This window comes from Crinia signifera, chromosome 3, assembly GCF_055691185.1.
Source record: "Crinia signifera chromosome 3, ASM5569118v1, whole genome shotgun sequence".
Classification (NCBI taxonomy): Eukaryota; Metazoa; Chordata; class Amphibia; order Anura; family Myobatrachidae; genus Crinia; species Crinia signifera.
In genome coordinates, this window is record NC_139219.1 from 59,579,107 (window position 1) to 59,595,438 (window position 16,332).

The window sequence follows — 16,332 nt, forward strand, 5'->3', positions numbered from 1 at the left end:
AGGTTTGGTAATATCCAACCAATCAGCCGCCTCTCCAGGCACAGTGAAGAACTTTGTTTCCCCTTCAAACACAACCCTCAACGTCGAGGGATACTGCATGGTATATTTTAAACCCAGATCTCTCAAACGGGATTTCACTTCAAAAAACTTCGCCCTGTCTCGCTGAACCTCAATTGGGAAGTCAGGGAAAACAACAATTTTCTTCCCGTTATAAACCAGCTCTCCTTTTTCTCTAGAGAGCCTCAGCACTGTGTCTCGGTCTTTGAAATGGAGTAACTTTGCAATCAGAGTCCGAGGCCTGGCCCCAGGTATAGGTGCGCGCCCGGGAATCCGATGTGCCCGTTCAATTGAGAACTGTGCTGAGAACTCTTCTCTTCCAAACGTCTGCACCAGCCATTCTTCCAAAAATTTTTCCACTTCCCTGCCTTCGGCACGTTCATCAAAACCAATGAAGCGCAAATTATTGCGCCTTAACCTCCCCTCCATATCTGTTAATTTGGATCGAAGCCCGCGTATATCAGCGGTAATAGCTTTCACTTGGTTACTGAGGGGGGTAACACAGTCCTCCAAAGCAGATATTCTGCTTTCCACTTCTACCAGCCTAGTACAGGTTTTTTCCATATCTTGCTTAATGGAGGAAATGTCCATCTGTACCACACCCAGCTGCTCAAGAAGCTTAGACTCACATTTACTAACAGCATCCAACACTTGCTGTAACGTAACATCTGGAGGGGTCTGTACCTGCCCACCCTTAGCTGGAGAGGACACGGGTGTAGCTGCCTGAGATGTATTGCTCAGCTGCGATTGGTTACGTGCAAACTTCTCTAGTCTCGCCGCAGCAGAATTTTGGCCTGTCTTGCCCATATTTGCGACAATAGTGGCGGCAGAACAATCACAATCTAGTTATGAATGTACAGGAAAGGCGACTGACGCCTAATAACAAGGTAGTCCAGAACAAATAAAAGGAGGCTCACCCGCCGGAGACAATGCTTATACTTGTACCCCTCAAGAACTTTCAGTGTATGACTCAATAGGCGATTGTGCTGCAGTCACTGTCAAGAGTATCCATTTCCACCCTGGCTTGATGTCTCCGTACAACCAGGTTGGACCTAGGTACCACCTAGGAGATTAACAGTCTAGGCCAAAAGCACTATCGCAATTTTTTTTTTTTTTTTTTTTTTTTTTTAAGAAGCCTGCACGCTCTTAATGTTAGTCGGTGTTATTAAAGCTGACACACACTCCGACAGTCAAAATGTGTTAGATTTGTTAATAGAGCCGATTAGGCAACAAGTGTTAGTGCCAGCACAGAATTAGCCTGCTGTTACTCACTGTTCGATGTAATGCTCACTGGTGCAAAAACAGGCTGCTGGGTCGCTGTAGTGACTTAGCCCACGATCTCACAAACAACTGTAATTTAGTGGCTTCAGGCAGTCTTTCACCACAGCTCACCGCTCTTCTCCTATTTCTTCCTTCCAGACACCAGCTGAGTCCACGGAAGCCAGGTAGATCAACACTGACCCAGCACACCCCGCCGCGTGGGACCGAGCAGGACGCCGCCTGATGACTTCAAACGCCGAGTGCAGTGGGCGCAATGCGAACTCCGGAAGCCAGGGAACTACATCCGCCGCCACCACTTCGCAGAGGTCGCGGACGGCAAGTTGCAGCAGGGGATTTTCAGGAGCAGCGGGACCTCACGAAGCAGCCAGCACGATATGTGGAGCCATACAGCGGGGTAGACACTCCTCAAGCACGGATGGGTGAGACCATAGGGCCAGGAACACCAACGTTAACCGGGAGGCATGGAGGGGGAAGGGAGCACGCTACCTCACGTACGTGCCTCCGTGGCCCGCCCCTTCCGATTGCTTGTATAATAAAAATTGAGGATGGTTACCTTTTAGTAGCCATTCAAACCTGTTTGTGTCACTTTGGTGCATTTTATCAGGCCAAAATCTCCAGGGTATGTAAACTTTTGATCAGGGTCATTTGGGTAGTTTTGGTTGTCTTTAAATTATAATGAGTAAACACAGTTGTTTGACAATAAATGGATTACCCAACCACTAACCATGAGTGAAAGAAAAGTTTGAGTTATCATTCTCTGACAAATGGCCAGAAAATCACAAATTTTGCTAGGGTATGTAAACTTATGATCAGAACTGTATAACAGTTAAATTGGATGCCGAAAAGGCCTTAGACAAAATTCTTTGGGAGTATCTTTTTTGCAATCCTAGAACGGACACTCTGATAACGGACACCGAACTTAGACACCCAGACTCGCTGCTCATTGTGCTTGGTGACTTCAACTGTGGCAACCTGAGCCAGAAGCTCCCAAACTACACCCAGCAGGTCACATGCCACACAAGAGAGGGGCGAACGCTAGACCACTGCTACACCACCATAAAGTCTGCATACCGATCCATACCCCATGCAGCATTGGGTCTCTCTTACCACTGCATAGTCCACCTTCTTCCGACATATATCCAGAAGCTAAAGTCTGCTAAGCCTATTATCAAGTCTGTCAAAAACTGGTCAATCGAGGCAAAAACAAAGCTTCAGGCCTGCTTCGACTGCACTGACTGGATGGTGTTCGAAGCCTCTGCCTCTGACATAGATGAACTAGCGGATGCAGTCACATCCTACATCAGCTTCTGCGAGGACTTATGTGTACCAACCAAGCAAATCCGATCCTTTAACAACAACAAGCCATGGTTCGGTAGCCAGCTCAGGAAACTCCGCCAAGCCAAGGAGGAGGCATACAGCAGCGGGGACAGGACACAGTACAAAGAAGCCAGGAACTCCTTGACTCTGGGTATACAAACAAGCTGACACACAACCTCACAGCAAAGGATCCTGCGGCAGTATGGAAGGGCATGCAAAACATCACAAATTACAAAAAAGCCCAAACACAGTCTGAAACCAGCCATGAACTTGCAGAAGACCTGAACAAGTTCTACTGCAGATTTGAGCAGGCCGTACCTCCCCCCACTCCATCACAAAGACCACCACACCCAGGCCCTCCACGTGGACCAAGGCGAGGTAGAAGCAGTACTCAAAAGAATAAAACCTAAGAAGGCTGCAGGACCGGATGGTGTGTCGCCATCCAGCCTTAGGACCTGTGCAGCTCAGCTTGCCCCCATCTTCACAACGATATTCAACTCCTCCCTGGACTTGTGCAAGGTTCCTGCCTGCTTCAAACGCTCTATCATCATCCCGGTCCCAAAGAAAACACCCACGAAGGACCTAAATGACTTCAGGCCAATTGCACTAACCTCAGTGGCCATGAAAGCATTTGAAAGACTTGTACTGAAGCACCTGAGAGACGTGACAAACTCTCACCTTGACCCCATGCAGTTTGCCTACCGGGCGAACAGAAGTGTAGAGGATGCGGTCAACCTCGGGCTGCACCATATTTTACAACACCTCGACCACCAAGGCACCTATGCAAGAGTCCTATTCGTGGACTTCAGCTCAGCATTTAATACTATCGTTCCCAGCATCCTGCAGCCAAAACTCCTCTCCTTAGGAGTCCCAGGATCAACATGCTCATGGATAGTTGACTTTCTAACAGCAAGGGAACAGGTGGTCAAAGCCGGCGCCTTCTCGTCCAGCACACGAACAATCAGTACAGGAGCCCCCCAAGGATGTGTCCTCCCCCCTCTGCTCTTCTCTCTCTACACGAATGACTGCACCTCAGCTGAGTAGTCAGTGAAAGTCATCAAATTCGCAGATGACACCACTATCATCGGCCTAATCAAGGATGGTGACGAGACCGCGTACAGACATGCAGTGGAGAAGCTGACACAGTGGTGCAGCAGCAACAACCTCGATCTAAACCCCACCAAAACAGTTGAGATGGTGGTCGACTACAGTAAAAAACCAAATGCACTAGCCCCGCTAACAATAGCCAATGCAGTGGTGTCGCGGGTTGATTCAAATTCCTAGGGACAACCATGTCCAGTGACCTATGATGGGGATTAAACATAACCACAAACATCAAAAAGGCCCAACAGCGCCTGTTCTTCCTGAGGCAACTCAGGAAATTCAACATCCCACAGGAGCTGCTGTGCGTATTCTACACCGCCATCGTGGAGTCTGTCTTATGTTCCTCGATCACAATCTGGTACGGTGGCGCAAGCGAGAACGACAAACAAAAACTGCAGAGGGTAGTGAAGACTGCGAAAAGGATCATAGGGACCGACCTCCCCCCGATAAGGGATCTGTTCTCATCCAGGGTAAGGAAACGTGCTGAGAAGATCGCAAACGACAAGCTGCATCCTGGTCACAACCTGTTCGACATCCTACCATCCAGAAGACGGTTCAGGTCCATCCCCGTCAAAACGTCCAGATCCGCAAGAAGCTTCTTTCCGTTAGCCGTCCCATCACCTGAACAATCCAATCAAAGCGAATGCAATCCCAATATCAACAGCCAAACAACGTGTCCCTACTTGGCGACCTGACCACCATAGTCGTAGCTAGAAATTAAATGCTTGTAATGTCTTTATGTAATATATGTAATGTCTCCCTCCCCCCCTTTTCATCCCTGCTTGATGCTGCACTGTAATCCACAAAAAATTCCTAGTGTGCGCAAGCACACATGGCCAATAAAGTTGATTCTATTCTATATAGTGGTTTTTGTCTTTAGTTTATAAACTTAAGTATTTATACCATACACCAGTGGTAGCCAACCCTAGCCCTCGAGAGCTACCAACAGTTCACATTTTCCAGACAACCTAGCTGCTGCACAGCTGCACTCATTACTCACTGACACAAATTTAAAAGATACACAGATGGAGCTAATTAGCTTGATTCTGTGAGGAGACCTGCAAAACATGCACTGTTGGTAGCTCTCGAGGACTAGGGTTGGCTACCCCAGCCATACACCTTCCACTAGATTATTGGTCAATGGTCTCTTGGGCAAACCCTTAATAAAGCAACGAGGAACACGGCAAGGCTGCCCATTGTCGCCCTCACTATTAAACCTAGCATTAGACCCTTTGTTGTGCCACCTTCAAAACTGGCCGATCTTACAGGGAGCCAAAATTTGGTTCTCAGGAATTTAAACTGCAAGCCTTTGCTGACGACCTATTGATTTTTAACTCTAATCCCGTAATTAGCCTAGAAACTTTGTTTGATACATTTCATCATTATGGTTTGCTTTCGGGTTTTCAGATCAATCTTTCAAAGTCAAAAAGTTGGGTATTCATCCATATATTCCAAACAATTCACTTAGTGGACTAAAATGGGCCTCGTCCCAAATACAATACTTGGGAATAACACTAACCAAGGATATTCATGATCTTTATTTCACAAATATTACTTCACTTATTACAAAAATAGTGGCAAAGCTAGAGGGTTGGCAACATTTACAATTGTCGTATTTGGGTAGAGCCAACTTGATTAAATTAATTACTTTTCTGAAACTCCTATACCCACTCCAAGTTCTTCTACTCTTTCTTACTTTATCTGATGAAAAAAAAAAATCACAAACCTTCTTAGGAATTTCATATGGTCAAAAAAGAGACCAAGAATTAGCTTAAAATATTACAAAGATCTAGAACAGACAGATGGATCAACTTCCCTAATATTAAACTATAAAATCAGGCAGCCATATGTAGATACATTAAATATTGGCTCAATCATAAGGACCAGTATGCTAACTATACATTGGAACAACAGCTCCTCCCTACTCTCAATTTAACGTGCCTTCTACACTTCCCTAAATATTACCTGCCTCAACAGGTACAAGATAATCCCCTTCTTATGTCTACATGGCATACGATATGTAACAAAGCTAAACAACATACTACATATTCTTTACATCTTCCTTTTTTGGGCAATGCTCATTTTCAACACGGCTTGGCAGCTCAACCATTTCGATCCTGGTGCTCCCAAGGATTGCGCTCTGTTAGACAACTCGTCAATCAGGAAAGAAAAAAAACATTCACTTATGTCCAAGCAAAGTCCCTTTATGATTTTTTGCCACCATGTAATTTGGCTTTTCTTCAGGCCCAACACTATACCAATAAAGCAATAACTTTTTTGGGCAACGCTGATTGGGATAACCAACTTGACAAAGCTCTTTTAAATGTAGGTTATTCTAGGAGAGCCATAACAGATAATAAAAGAGCCTCATTATACTGGTCAATTCCAAACAGGTATCACCAAGTGGCAGACACACTTCCCCAACCTAGATGAAAAGACTATCCTAAAAACCTTATTATACTCTACGAAAACGATATCAGCCACTTCTTATAAGGACATGTTCTTTAAGATATTTTATAGGGGATACTTATCTCCCCACCATTGTAGCTTGATTGATTCTTCAACGTGCCCTAAATGCGGTCCTTCTGATGCAAATTTATACCACTGTTTGTGGGATTGTTCAAATATTCAGAGATTTTGGCTGACAGTCCGACAATTTGCAAAAGACCACCTGGTAAATTACTTATTGTTAACACCTGAATGGGCCATTTTGGGATTTTTGCCATCCACTCCAAAGATTTCGGTCAGGTGCAAGAAGCTGTTGCTGTATGTTTCCTCTGTGGTGAGGAAATGTATATTGCAGCTGTGGATATCTACCACATCTCCCTCACTACTTATGTGTAAGGAAAAATTGTTCCAAATATTCAAACTAGAATGGACTGAAACAACTCTTCATAAGGAAACCAATACAAACTTTTTTTTGAAGTGTGGGAAAGTTTTATAGACACATTGCCAGCGGAAACCATAAGACAAATACATAAATGCTTTCACACGACTCTCTGGTATGAGACCAGACTACTTTTACAAGATCCACCAATTGCTCATTACTAATGTAGGGGAGTCTCTCCGGACGCGGGTTTTTATCTGTACGCCTGTTTATTGAAGATTGTTTATATAAGACATAGGTATATAAGAAATGTTTGATTGTACATCTAGACAAATTATCTCTTAAGCCATCTACACACGGCAGCGATAGGGGCTGATATCGCTGGGAATATGGTCATTGGCGACCATATTGCCAGTGATGGGAGTGTGCCCCGGTGATAAATCGCTGGGTGCACGCTCCTGTTTTCAGCCCTATTCTAATCGCTGGTCGCAGGAGCTGGCTCCAGTGACCAGCTGATTACCTCTGCGGCTCCACCGGCAGAGGTTTCTTTTCATCAGCGACCATCGCCCCGTGTGTACAAACCTTTACATGCTCATTATTTTACATTTATTATTACTGATAATTCATAATTATTCAACCCCCTTTCTCCTTTTATTATTTTACTTAGATTTGTGTGAGTTATTTTGTTTCTGTGCAGGGTAAATACTGGCTGCATTATTTTTACACTGCAATTTAGATTTCAGTTTCAACACACCCCACCCAAATTTAACTCTCTCTGCACATGTTAAATCTGCATACCTCCCAACTTTTGACCTGAAGAAATAGGGACACTACGGGGGCGGGGCGTATGCAAACGAGGGCGCGGCTTATGCTAATTAGCCGCAACCTCATTTTCATACGAGAATAGACGCTGTGCGCATGCGCACAGCGTCTATTCTACTAGTTTGGGGGGTCTCCCAACTGCCACCCCCCGCAGCGGGACAATGCATGCCGCGGGTGGGACAGCGGGACAGGACCTGAAAATCGGGACTGTCCCTCTAAAATCGTGACAGTTGGGAGGTATGCATCTGCCCCACCTGCAGTGCACATGGTTTTGCCCATTTTCCAAACAAATTTGTACTGCGATCAGATCTGAATAAGGGCCAGTATTTGTATAGTATCACTTTGTTTTGGAAATACAGTCCGTAAAGCAATTGATACACTTTAGCGTTGCTTAGTTTGCAAAGGCTGATACACACTAGAAGATTATCTTTCCAATAAGAACATGAAAAACAGACAAATTGGTCAATTCAGATGACTGCTTTTGTCCATTTTCCAGTGTTCTTTGGAAGCAAATGGTCGAGTTCCACAGCAACTGGCTAAACAAAATGTGCTCCACAGCAGGATGTCAGTCACACGCTCTGGCGAGGAGACCGCGGGGAGCTCATTACACTGCACCGCACTGCATCTACTCGCAGCAGCAGCGCCGCGCCGCCGTCTCGGTCCTACTACGCGAGTACGCGGCGCGCTGTGCCCACCACCTGTCATGTGACCTGACAGTTCGGCTGCGGGGTGGAGTCTGCTGGCGCCCGAGCGCTGCCGGAAACAGCCGAGTCGCACCGTGCATCCCCAACCAAAATGGCGGCGGCTGTGGTGATGATGATGGCTCGGTGAGGCAGTGAGAGGCTCCGCCACAGTCACCTCTGGGGGAGAAAGTCATCTCCGTCGCTGTGACTTCGTGCTGTTGTCAGCCAGCCTCCTCCCACACCGCCCATCGGGGCCCGGCCTTCGCTCCTCGTCCCCCGGCACGTTCCCGGGCCTTGCGGCGGCGCTGCATACACCGGCTGGCGGGGCGGCAGGCAGCGCCACATCCATGCTCGGGACGCGGCCCCTTCATGAACGATGTGTGAAATCTGTGCAGACCTGGTGGAGGTGTTAAACGAGAGTAAGTCACGCGTGGGGGAGGGACACGAGGCGGCGGCAATAGCAGCAGCAGGCCTCATCTCGCTACCGCTGCTGCTGCACTGGAGCCGTCACTGCCGGTGTCACACCGGGCCTAGGCCACTGCAGGCCACGGTCTCTGTCTGTCTGTGTGTGTCATTGGGGCGCCTGTGTCTTGGTGTGGTGCCCCACCTCCATGACAGGTGACTCTGAGGGGTAATGTGCCAGCGCTGTGTGCCCCATATCCCCATGTCATCCTCGCTGCATGGCTCTGGTCATATTGGGAATGAGGCTGTTGCTAGCCTGCATACATTATATACCTTGCATAATACACGGCAGCTATAGGTCTGGCACATCTGCATTGTGTGCACGTCAAACTAGAGCTCTCTGTACTTTCATGTGATGTGTTTTGTAACCATCAAGCTGCTTGGCTAAGATCAGTCATGTCTTCAGTGTAAGAGCTTCCCTGTGTGTACTCTGTGACCCATGTTACATCACACCTACAATACACAGCTTGGGTTGTGGGTGAAGGTTACAGCACATGAGATGCTAGCCATAGACCAGTCTGACATTGCAGGTGTATAGGTGCTCTACTGTTGGTGGTGGTAGTAGTAGCTCTCAGGGCAGTGTGTGTTTACAGGGCTGTTAGCGGAATGGTGTCTGGTTTTCAAAAAGTGATTAACTGCCAGCCAATCAGCCCTAAGTGTATTTTTTTTAAACCCAGATTGTAACATGACAGTTTGGAGCTGGTTGGCTGGTACCTTATCGCTCTCATCTGCTAGTACATGTCATGAATGTTTGACAGTGAGTGACAGGTGGGTTGCTTTTACCTTTAAAAAAAAAAATCATGTTTTTTTTTTTTGTTGTTTGTTTTTTTCTAAGCATCTTTAAATACAAAACGTATAATTCTCCTGAGTGTGCCTCTAGTTGGAGTCCCTTCTTCTCATTCAACATGTTAAATATATCAAATTGTGCTCAGTTAATGATTGTGTGTGTGTATAATATGTCAGTCCTGGTGTTGCTTATTATTCCATGGTTTTTATCTAAAACCTGTTTTATAAAATTGTATGCCATTTTTAAAGTTCTTGAATTTAAGCATCTTTTGATTTCCTCTTGTGTAATCATGATATTCATACAGTCTTTCCAGTTCAAGTACAGATATTTCAAATAAAATTGTGTGCTGTTTTCTCTTGCGTTCCTTGTATCATATTTCACTGTTGTGTATGATTTATCTGAAACTCTTGAAGACAAGTTTGTATTGTTACTAAATGCTATGTGGTTAGGACATCTAAACAAAAAAAGTTGCAATTCAACAAATTGCTAAGTAGCGGTAGTGTACATGTTATTAGAGGATAGGAAGACTGTACTGGCTCTTATATTTTTCAATGTTTTGTAGAAGATGTTTGACCAGCATATTTTATTAGTGTCCTAAATTCGGTTTGTGCACAAGAGGTATAATTCTGAGGAATATTTAACTGGCCCTATTAGACTTTAGCTACACCAGAGAGCTGCAACTATTGTGTATTGTTTCCTACTTTATTTAGAAATTGAATATTTGCTTGAACTTATTGTTGTAGATTTTGTTCTCTTGATTTAGAAAAGTAACAGTGTAGAGCTTATTTACAGTTTTTTTTGTATTAAGTCTGCCTGTGTACCCGGTGTACTTTGGTGGCAAAATTCTTTTTTTTATGTATTAGTAAAAGATGATAGAAGAAGCAATTGTATGTAAAAAAAATCAAGCTAAATCCACATGTGCTGATGTGGATTTAAGATCAGGTAGATCCGCCCATGATACTGTGTAGTGACAAGTTTTGGCCATACTTCGGTAAAATGTCAATAAACGCTCAACTTTGATTATCCGTTTGGTCAGTTTTGTGGGGCAGATGTTTTAGGCCTGGTGAAGAGATAAAAAGGAAGGTTATAACGCATCAGCTATGTTTGTAAAATAACATTTAGGAGTTGATTGGCTATTGCATTACAGGTCGAGTATCCCGTATCCGAATATCCGTTATCCGAATTATTCCGAAATACGGACATTCCAGAAAGTGAAAAAAATTTTTTTTTTTGCTAAAAACTCACTGGGGACATATGTAACAGCATCACTGGGGACATGATATGTAACTGGCACTATATATGTGCAAGAAAATGATTGCTTGGCATTCAAATTCAGTGCTGAGATAGTACACACCTTTTGTTTCACGTTTTGAAACCTTGTTTTTTGAACAATTAAAATATGTTTGTGTGTATTTTATGTGGTAATAAAATATATTTGTGTGTATATTATGTGTTTATACAGCATAAATGCAAGATACTTCAAAATACATCATTGAAATATTAAAATATTCCGAAATACGGAATAATCCGTTATCCAAAATTCTCCTGGTCCCAAGCATTTTGGATACGGGATACTCAACCTGTATTACTTTTTACTTTATCACCTCTTTATCTCTTCACCAGGCTTAATAAATAAATTTGTGCATTGTGTGGGCATTCTTGTTAGGAAATATAAGTAGATTAGGTTACAACATGATTACCCCCTCCTTGATGGCAGACATATGCTGAAAAGTGGAGAAAACCCCCCCCACAGATACTGAGGTATCTGTTTGGGGCGCCTGTATGAGTGGTTAGGCCTGCAGCAATCAAAAACAGGGATTGTCAGTCCCTACAAAACAGAGGAGAATCTCCCCCCACATTTTCCATATGCTGAAAAGTCTCTACTTATAAAAACACAAATATCACTTTGTATTTGCTGCTGATATTGGGACCTTCCACTCGTAGAAAAAATAAATATGACAGTAGGAAGGACTCTGCAGCTGCGAGAGAAAAGTTGGAGGACCGAATACCTCATAACTGTACTACATCCACTTGCAAAGCACATACATTCCCTGAAAGCAGTGTCCTAACCTACATGCTATTCAATTTGTCTTCCAAACAAATCCGATATTTTTAGTTCCAGCTTGTAATGCTTTTATTAAACCCCTGCTAATGTTATTACATATAGGTGTCTTCCATTGATTAAATTTTTTAATTACCACTTAGATTAACAGCAATGTTCGGCCCTTTTTTTTTTAAGGTTAGAGCGGGCCACCTATAACTGCTCTAGTAGCACATACACAAGAAATGTTGTTTTAGACCCATTAACAGGTTATAGATAAGCAGGTGATTTAATAACACCATAATTATATTTAATTGTTTTGTCCTGTAGAAAAGGTCCATGTGATGAGAGTGCTATCTACTTGTATAAGGTCTTGATCCAATGCAATGTTAAAAATGCTGAGTAAGAGCTCTGGGAGCTAGCCTATTCGATTATTTTTCATCACTATTTCGGACATGCCTGTTCCCACTCCTTTAAAATGGTTGTTCAGTTGCAAAGATTGGTATTCTCCAGACTTAAGTTTCCAGTGCTGCGCTAAAATCAGAAAACAATATTTGGCCTCAAGATTAGTAGGATTTCTGAGCAAGCAGAAATCCGGAAAGCCGCAGCTCGTCAAATTTTGGTAAAAGGTATGAGCCAGACACATAAGTTTTGCTTATGGTCCTTGAACACTGGGCAACTATGCCCAGCGTGTATGGACAGCGATGATTGCGTTCATTGCTGGGGGGAAAGCCGCTCAGTGCTTACACACTGACGGCTTTCCCCCTGCCCGGCGCCAACGTCGGGAGGGAGGACGGCTAATACTAATAGCGGGTATTCAATCAGTGGGAAAACACTGCGTGTGATTGCCTGCAGTCAGACTGATACCGGGGATAAAGTCAAAATCATGTCCACGCGGAAAACCCTTTCCATGAGCTGTGAGGAGTTCTGCTGGCAATTTTAGTCATGGTATAATCCCTGTGGCTGTTTCTATAGCAAAGTGTATAGCCTCATTGATACCAAAAGTGTCCTGAAAATAGACAAAATATAATCTGCTTTTTATGGAACCCACTTGTCTAATTTTAGGAGGTACTTGTTTCCTAGCACGGCCACACCGATTTGCATCGGGGTGGTCGTGTCGGAAAAATCGCGTCCATCGCATCGCATTTTTTAATTGAATCAAATGTGAATAGGGTCCCTGGGACCCTATTTTACATTGGCTTCAATGTAAAATATTCCCCAGACCCCCAATTTTACACCCTCAACGCCACCCCACGATTGACGCCAACCCGAAGCGTGGCGAGCGCAGCGGTGCGCGTCCTCCGACCTTTTCATACCCCTACTATCCACGTCGGCATGGAGTTGAGAATATAAAGTGTGGTGAGCGCACCGAGCCCGAAGCGTGGCGAGCGCACGCGTATAACTTCACAGGTATACGCTGTGCTCGCCACGCTTCAGGCTCGGTGGCTTGCTGCACTCACCACACTTTATATTCTCAACTCCACGCCGACGTGGATAGTAGGGGTATGAAAAGGTCGGAGGATGCGCACCGCCGCCCCTCGTGTGCTCGCTGCGCTCGCCACGCTTCGGGTTGGCGTCAATCGTGGGGTGACGACGGGGCCATATATAATGTGAAATGGGTCATATTGGCCCATTTCACATTGTTTCCTATGTGAGATGGACTTAATCAAGTCCATCTCATCTTGTGCCATTATAATGGCACAAGACCGACGCGATGCTCCCGATTTCAATGTTAAAAAATATTTTAACATTGAAGCCTATGGCAAAATCGCGGGCATCGCGTCGGTCGCGTCGGGGGCTATGTTAATGGCCGCGACCGAAGGTACACGATGCCCGCAATTGTGGCCGTGCTAGGAAACAAGTACCTTTTAGGATTCTTTCTTTATACAATTCTGTTCTGATGTATTAGTGGTATTTAGTGAATACAAGCCTTTGTGTAAAAGGACAGCCCAGATACAACTTTGTTTGGTCATGAAGTTTTTGTGCTTATATTTATATTACGTGCTTTCAATTTTGACATGCCATTTTTGGCTGTTTTCATTTGTTGCCACCTAGATAAGGTTTTTCGTTCAGCTGTGACCTGATAAAACCTGAAAGTCCTGCAGCCATTGTGTTCCACCCCTCCAGTTTATTGTACACTTGCAATGTTATTTGTAAATGCAGCTTATCAGTTCATTAAGAACATGTTACTCTGATATTAATTCCTGGCATTTGTTTAGGCTGTGTTATTATGAATATGTGTTTATCCTATAATATGACTTTCATTGCTGTTGTAACAGTCTACACCAGGGGTTTTAAAAACTTTTTCTAATCCTGACACCCTAGAGCACGGTTGTCAAACACAAGGCCCGCGGGCCAAATCCGGCCCGACAGACCTCGTCATGTGGCCCGCGCAGCCGCCGCCAGCCTTCACCTTTTATTCTCTTTTTTTAGATCTTTTTTGAGAGGTTTTTTTTGCACTGCCGGCGGCCATGTTCCTGTGGTCTTTTGTGGTCTTGTGGCCACAGGAACATGGCCGCCGGCCTCCACGGCTACGTGGAGGAGGGCCCGGCAGCCTGTTCCCTCTTATCGAGGCAGTGGCAGACGCTGGGTGGGGACGTCATGACGATGACGCCTCCCACCCACGCGTCTGCAGAGAGGAAGGAAGGCAGGCCGAGTCGGGGGGCCGCAGCAGGACAGGCTGCGGTGCAGAGAGTGGAATTGAAATTACTGGAGCCGCAGCAGTAAAGGAGCCTGAGGGATAAAATACAGTAAATTACATAAAAAACAATATATGTGGTGGTGGTGTCATGGCATTACTTTTATATTATACAGGGGGAGCAGCCTGTGGTGTCATTATTATTGTACAGGGGGAGCAGCCTGTGGTGTCATGGCATTATGCCATGACACCTCAGGCTGCTCCCCCTGTATAATAATAATGCCATGACACCACAGGCTGCTCCCTCTGTATAATAATAATGCAATGACACCACAGGCTGCTCCCCCTGTATAATAATTTGTGTCATGGCATTACTATTGTTATATTATACAGCGGGAGCAGCCTGTGGTGTCATTGCATTATTATTATACAGCGGGAGCAGCCTGTGGTGTCATTGCATTATTATTATACAGCGGGAGCAGCCTGTGGTGGTGTCATTGCATTATTATTATACAGCGGGAGCGGGATGCAGTTAAAATCCCGGTGGTCGGGATCCCGGCGTTCAGAATCCCGACGCCGGAATCCCGACCGCCGAAATGCCGACACATTCTCCCTCCTGGGGTGTCCACGACACCCCTGGAGGGAGAATAAATTAGCGTGCCGAGCGTAGCGAGGCACCGGGCCCGCTGCGTGGCGAGCGCAGCAAGCCCGCAAGGGGGGGCGATCCACGTCCCCCCCCTTGTCGGAATTTCGGCTGTCGGGATTCTGAACGCCGGGATCCTGACCGCCGGGATTCAATACTGAATCCGCGGGAGCAGCCTGTGGTGTCATTGCATTATTATTATACAGCGGCCCTTTGAGGGTGACCAAACTGCTGATGCGGCCCCCGATGAATTTGAGTTTGACACCCCTGCCCTAGAGTAACAGTAATTTTTTTCATGGTAACCCCACCCCGGGCTCAAAGTTTGTTATTGATATTTAATTTAGGAAAAAAGCTTAAATTAAGTAAATTGTGTTTACATGTCATCCTCAGGTTTAGTTATAGTTATGGTGAGGGACAGGACTCACTTGTTTTTGTCAACATATTTTATGTTTGGAAGCCACCAGCATTGGTTTTGCCTATTACACTGACCATAAATAATTGTAATTGGTTCTGCACACGGCACACAGTTTGGGGACCGTTGGTCTACACTCTTCTGGGAAGGGATTCTGCAAGTTTTTGGAACATGACTGCATCCATTCAGCCATGAGTTCATTAGTGATGTAAGCAATAAGACCTGGCACCCAGTTCCCTTTAGAATTCATCCCAAAGGTGTTCGATAAGATTGATGTCAGGGCTTTGTGCAGGTCAGTCACGTTCTTTCACACCAAACTTTGCGGATGCACTGTATTGAAACCTTTATTACTTAATACTAAAATACTAATCTTAAGGCTCATCCGATGGAAGGGTGAAAGTTTATGCAACTCTCAGAAGTTTTGTAATGTGAAAATGTTTTTTATTTAATGGAGCCTTACAGGCCTTTAACCCCTTCTGTGGTCTGGCCGGAAATTTCTCGGGCTGAGCTGCGCTGCAGGAGTATCCCACTGTTAAGAAAGGGTGTGCCAGTGGTGCCTCCAGCGATGAACCAATGGCGTACCACCATTTCCCCTGTGGCTGAGAGTCATAAGCTTTCCAACGAAATATCACAATGCATGAAACAACAGAAATAGCATGGACCCTTATGACAGCAACCTTAAGGGGCCGTCCAATTAAACACATCTTCGAACTAAAGGTGCCCACACACTAGAACGATTTTTTTGACGATTTGACAATTTTTACCTATAATCGGCCGATATCGATAGGATGCGTCCTCCTTGTCTGAAATCTTTTGTCCAGCAAGGACAAAATATTTGTTAGCGTTACCAAACGCTGCTGCCAGAATTTTAACCAGCCAGCCCCGATCAAGCCATACAACACCAATTCTCTACACCCTCCACTGACTGCATGTAAGATGAACAATCATATCAAGACTAGCTTAATGACTTTGAAAAGCCTTCATGACCAGGGTCCGAGGTACTTGAAGCAGCCTGTTTCCATACTAGCCTGCTCGATTACCGAAATCTTAACAGTACTGTACCTACAATCTCCCATAATTCATCTGGTAGTTGAGCTTTTAGCCATGCGGCTTAGACTTTATGGAACTCCCCTTTCCTGCCCAGTTAGAGAGGCTCCCACTCTAGAATCATTAAAAAACACTCAAAACTTTCCTACTGACTCTACTCAAATAGGCTAAGGATAACTTTTTTTTCTTTCTCTCTCCTTGATTCAAACCT

At 45.0% G+C, this 16,332-nt stretch overlaps 1 protein-coding gene across 2 annotated transcripts in view; it reads left to right on the forward strand.

Annotated features, from left to right (window-relative positions):
* The first annotated feature begins 8,171 nt into the window (after positions 1-8,171).
* The window catches only part of USP34 (ubiquitin specific peptidase 34), a 150,559-nt gene continuing 142,398 nt past the window's right edge, over positions 8,172-16,332 (forward strand). For both annotated transcript variants that reach the window (XM_083175873.1, XM_083175874.1), the window contains exon 1: positions 8,172-8,510. In XM_083175873.1, coding sequence (XP_083031999.1) covers positions 8,468-8,510 — 43 coding nt within the window. In that variant the 5' untranslated portion in view covers positions 8,172-8,467. The remainder of the gene's footprint in view (positions 8,511-16,332) is intronic.